Genomic DNA, 6,000 nt, shown 5'->3' with positions numbered 1-6,000 from the left:
CAGCTATGTATTTGCATCTCTGGAGAATGCAATGTTCTTAATTGTAATCTCATGCTAGTCAACAAAACTTTGGGCTCAATGCAAAAATAAATTAAAAAAAAAAATTCCAACAGCATTTATGTATCTACATAAATACAAATATTTACAAAATTTGTCTATGTAACCTATATTTAACATTTTTTTGTAAGAGGGCCCCGACCTGCTTATTTCTACAAATTCTTAATTTATTTTTTTTTAACTTCCAAAAGGCTAGTTACCATTATAACCTTACCAGGAAGGCATGAGCAGTGGCTGTGCTCTCACACTTAACACTCCAAAAGGAATCATCTATGTATCTATTATCTTTTACAAAGGAAAGTATCAAGAAGATTCAAGTTGAAGATTCAAGTTTAATGCTGACCAAAAAAAAATTGCAAGCCAATGACTTAAAAGAGCACATATAAGCAAACTACCTTCTGTGTAAAGTAACTCTATCCATATGTACTAAACGAGAGTGAGCTGTGAACGACTGGAATTAGCAAGGAAATAGATGCATCAGCATTTCTCACAACAGCACAAGCTACAGACAAAAATCTGCGAGGATGATGCCACTAGCACCTTGCGGCGCTGCTTCCCGTCCACTAATCTGATTACCTACTTGATGATAGAAAAAAGATTTCACTTGTACATTTTTCTTTCATGATAATTTCCCATCTTTAGAAGACTTTCTGCACAACTGCTTCCTGAAGCAGAAAGCTCCAGGCTAAAGATTCTTGCCCCACCAGAGGGATATACTAATCCCATTGCCCAAATGGGAAGAAAATAAAGTTATAAAGTTTGGACAACCCGTTCGCATCGCCCGCATGCCTGTTCTCGTGCCAGAGCGGGGAGACTTCACCCAATACCCTCTTTTCTGATGAGAAAGAGTGAACTCCGTGCTGGAGTGCTGCTGCTGCACCCCGTTGCCATGCTGCTGCGCTCCTCTAAGGCTGCCTCGTACCTCCTGGGCTCAAGCGTCCTCTCCGGAGGGGCCTCCCCAGCCATCTCGCCCAGCTGGGGTGGAAGCCAAGAGTGGAAGATGGGGGTGAAAATTACCACTAGTCCTAAAAGAATTCTTTTCAGGTTTTGATAATTAGCATCTTACAGAAGGACATGTGGAAAGAAATGCCTTTTTAAATTTAAAAAAAAAAAAAGTCAAAAAAACCCACACAACTTGTGAAAAAAATCTTGTTTCCAATTAAATACTATTTCAATAGGAAAAAACCCAATCATCCATTCAGCCTGACACTTCTTCAATAAGAGAGAATTCAAGCTTGCAGGATATAATTGACCAGCATGGAATTTTGCCAGGATAGCAAGATAAACATAATTACTCATATTAAGAGTGTTAATTAATTGTTTGTGAACACAAATAATTGGCTGCTTGGTTTTATAGCTCATTAGGAAGCCAACAATTCTGTTAGACATCACTGTCCGGTGGCCACACTAGGACCACTGAGCTGTAATCACCAGAAGCCTGAAACCGATCCAGTGCAAACCGGGGGGGGCTGACCGCCGAAATCGAGCTCCAAGGCAAAAAAACAGCGATAGCCAGTAAGCAAGTATTGACACTTTCTGGATAAAGGAGGGGCTTCTTGCGGTTGGGGTTTTGGGGTTCTTTTGGGGGTTGCTTCATCACCTATGCAATTTTTTCTACCAGAGATCTCTTTCAAAACTACGAAGGGCTGCCAGATGGAGTCAACCAGTATCAGTTACAAATCCCTGACCTTGACACACACTACCTGTGGCACTTTGCACGCGCAGAAGCAGGGAGCGCCAGCAGCACACGCACTGCGATGGGCAGCGCCGCGGGACCTCGGGCTGCCCCCGCTGAGGGCGATCGACCAACACGCAGCGCGGGGAGCGCCTGCGTTCTTGGCAGACAATAACGATATTCCTACAAACCGCTGATGGGCTCAACAAGCTATTAATGACAGGTTCTCTTCATCATTTAAAATGGACAGACTCTGCTGCTTGACCACAAGGACAAGCAGGTTATTGCTTTGAAATGTTATACAAAAGACACAAATAAGGCATCTCTAATGAATAAACCACAAGTATGGCTCCATGGTTCTTTTTTAGTAGGACTATTAATAGAAAACAGGACCTATTAAGGGTTGCAGATATATAACTCATCTGTTCCAAGGCTTCTACAGTTTGTTAAAGCATGTTACTTGGAAAAGGAATTAGCCAAGTACAATTTAGCAAACAACCACCAACATTTTTGGAATACAAGACTAATTCCCCTACACTTAGAACTTTGCAATTTCCTTTCTTAACTAGCTGAAAGAAAAAAAAAAAAAAATCTTCTGAGCAGCTGTCACTGTGGGTGCCATCCACGGGGAGTGCAGCTGCGACCCCCAGTGCAGCCGGCCAGACAGGCTGGGGGACCCCCCGCCAGCAGCAGTGCCCAGCACAGCTCCCTCTGGGGGGCCGGCTCCATCCCACCCCCAGGAACAGCGCGTGGGCCTGCTGGCAAGTTCTCCAGTTTACAAAGAAGATATTTTTGTTTATAGAAGCATCTGGGTTTAAACTGGAAGTATTTCCAAATAACAATCTGTAAAATATTTACTGTATTTTTTTGCAGCAGCAGTTGTTCTACCACTGTATTTTGCTCCGGTGTGCAGGTAGGCACTAGATACCAGGACGGCAGAAGCTACTTAAACAAGGGTAAGCAGTAAAACAGGCTGCAATCAAGCGAATGGGATACGAACACAGATAAACCTAATGGGAACATACAGACCCCATAAAGATGGTATCACAAATTGTGAAACACTCTTTTATACAGAAGGGATTAAATAACAAATTGCCAAATCAATATAAAGACTCGTCTTTTTCCTTAAGGGGAAAAAAGCTTCCTTACAAGCAAGTATGTGGAGATGCAGTAATTGGAAGTAGTAGACACAGAGCATTCATGTGGCTTAATGCTTCTGAGGAATGCCCCTACAATTTATTGGGAGTCCAAAAGGTCTTTGTGAACTTGCCTGACATAACGTTGAGATATAAAACAGTTTCCAGCATAAAGACGGAGCAGCTAACATACGTAATGAAGACAAAATCTTATTTGAACATCTAGTGAGTTACCCCGTAAGAAGTCAAGGTGTCACTACCCTGCCGAGCACCTTCCCAGTACATTTTTCCCCAAATCCCAGAGAAACCCTGAACACCAGTGAACTCTGTTCCTGGTCCACCCCCTCCCCAGGCTACTCAAACCCCCAAGAGCCGCCTCCTTCTGCACCTGCTGCTGGGAGGTGACACCATAAATCAGACCTGCAGCTCCAGCTCCTGCAGCACTCCCAATTTAGAAAAAGTACCAGTCATGGTCATCTGTCAAGACTACAGCATCTTTATAATGCATTAGAAAAATTCTCTGAACCCATCAGATTACAACTACCTGACACCAGCAGAGGAATGAAACATTTTAAAAATTTATTTAAGAGATTCAACTAGCATGCAAGGTACCAATGGAACTAGCAAACAAGATTAATTTTCAAACTGCTCTACGAACTATTCATAACGCTCAGCTATTTATTCCATTTACAGATTCAAAATACTAGTTGCAATGGAACATTTAATATGCCACCATTATAAAGGGGAAACTGTTGACAACTATGCCAGAATATACATCCTTTTCATCCCGCTGTTACTCCAAGAAGATATTGGTACACAAGCTCCTACAAATCATATTTCCCAAGCGATTCCCAAAATGGGAAGCAACAACAGAAAAGCAATTTTTTCAAATGCTCCTGCAATACATTGTGATAAGATTTTATTTTAATAGCGGTACAGAACAGTATATATTATTTAGATATTATATGGAAAAATTAAACATGAACCTAAACACTTCTCATGATGTACTGGGATATACGTGCTGTTAATAGTGAATATTTTGATTTAATGGGATTTAATAATCTGTTTAGATGAACTACTTAATGTTCTGATGACTGCTGATACTAACATCCTAGGCTCAACGAGCTTCAGACTTGTGACAATATTGTACTTTTTCCAGTTTTGATCAACTGATTAGTTTTTAACGCTAAGTATGTCTTGCCATCACTTGCGGTTTTAATATGTTTACTTAAACCAAAAATATTTTGCCCCTCAATAATTATTTTATACTGCAGCACTGAATGGAATTTAAGTCAATACATTATTCATAAAGCAAAGACAAGAGAAAAAACAAAGCTGTGCACTTCTTTCAAAGACTTCAAATTACTAAAACATACCATATTTATGCATGCAATATTTGATTGTGTGTGTGTCTTTTTTTTTTTTTTTTAATCACAAGTTTGTTGTTTTCAGATCAGGATATGCCAAAAATCCAACACCAAACAATTTTTGTTTATAATTAAGGCAATCATCAATCCAAGGATTGTAGTCCATTTTATTTCATCTCTACATCAAAAAAAGTAATTTAAAAAAATTAAAATTCCCTTGAAACGGTAAGATAAATGAAAATGTAAGTGCCTTCACATAATAACAGTAAGCTGACCCTCTGGGAAATGGTTGACTTTCTCAATTCAAGGTATTCAAAGCTCATTCAAAAGTGTTCATTTGGAATGCAGATATCAAAGATGATGCAAATGTTCAAGAGAAAATTAAAACTTACCAGATGTTCTAATCCAGCTTTGATGTTTCCAGAGTCCCTGTAACAGAAGAACAAAAGTTCTAAATAGTTGCTAAACCCTTGTCTATAATGATTCATGTTTAACTCAGAAATGTCAAAGCCATGTAATTTCTCGAGTAGGTAAAATGTTTACTTTTAATATCTTAATCATTGCAATACCTAAAAAGTATCAATTATCCTAATGCACAACTACAGAATTATTTAAAACTTCAAATTTTAGCTGCCTTGAAATTGCAATAAACGGTAGCAATGCAACAGGGCACTCATTTAAAGAAACAACATTTTTACAATAATTAAGCGACTATTCATATTGGAAATAACAAAACAAGACAGCGCATAATGTTATTTATCACATCCACAATCAGTGGCTCATGGTTCTGCTTTGCCACTGCTTCAGTAATAAAATTCTGTGACTGTTTACAAAGGTGATGGGCTGAACAAATTGTACATTAACTAACTAGGTCGTGGCAGCCGCAGTGGAACTTTGCATTTGATTCCTGACAGCTGAAAAAAATACAAATGTACAGACACAAAAATGAGAAGTAATGTTGCACAAAGACAGCTGCAGAAAAACAGACCAAACTGTCAAAGCAAAAACACAGAAAAGCCCGGAGGATTCTGAGTGAGAATTAATCCTCAACATAGCCTGCTATATATATATAAAAAAAAAAAAAAAAAAAAAAAAAAAGATAACCTGAAAGAAAACTAAGGGAAAACAAATTTTAAAAATCCCCAACTCCCAGGCCCCTATGCACCGGGGCTGTCTCTGCTCCCACTGCCCCCAGGCGGTACCCGCTGCCCGCAGTGTAACCGTGCCTTGAGGACAGCGGCTGTACCCACGGCAAACCCGCACTGAACCACCCGCAAGGTAATCACTTAGCAAACTATCTAGCGTAGCATGGATGTATAATACTAACTTTTCAACAAATTACTCAACCGTCCCAAGCCACAGGAGCAAAAACCCCACTGCATCCCTCTGAGACAGCAAGCGGCGCGAGCCGAGGGTTGCGCTCCCTGCAGTGCCTGGTAAGGCTGCGAAAGGCGCGAGGCAGAGATACACACACAAAGGGCCAAAGGGATGGCATCTCACTGGATGCCGAGTGAGGCTACGTTCAAGCACACGCTGTATCACCTTGCTGTACTGTATTTTAGACTTTTTACAGAAAGCTTTTATTTATAACTTCATACGCATTTCAAAAAAGCTCTGCCACGCGCTTGGGTCCCATTTGAACATAACCATGAATGAAGCAAGAGAAAAAGATGCCCTTTCCTCACGCTGTTATTTTGTATTTTGAAATGAGAACTCATCATTTACATCCATTCAGTATTGAAATAAAAATCATCTCCCACGTCTA

At 40.1% G+C, this 6,000-nt stretch overlaps 1 protein-coding gene across 2 annotated transcripts in view; it reads right to left on the bottom strand.

Moving 5' to 3' along the window:
- The window catches only part of RSRC1 (arginine and serine rich coiled-coil 1), a 167,833-nt gene that overhangs the window by 86,888 nt on the left and 74,945 nt on the right, over nt 1-6,000 (bottom strand). For both annotated transcript variants that reach the window (XM_080410302.1, XM_080410303.1), the window contains one exon: nt 4,628-4,664. In XM_080410302.1, the coding sequence (XP_080266428.1) occupies nt 4,628-4,664 (37 nt within the window). The remainder of the gene's footprint in view (nt 1-4,627; nt 4,665-6,000) is intronic.

This window comes from Falco punctatus (assembly GCF_963210335.1).
Source record: "Falco punctatus genome assembly, chromosome: 13".
NCBI classification, from domain to species: Eukaryota; Metazoa; Chordata; class Aves; order Falconiformes; family Falconidae; genus Falco; species Falco punctatus.
The sequence above is the reverse complement of the archived record's forward strand: the minus strand, read 5'-3'. Positions and strand labels throughout refer to the sequence as shown.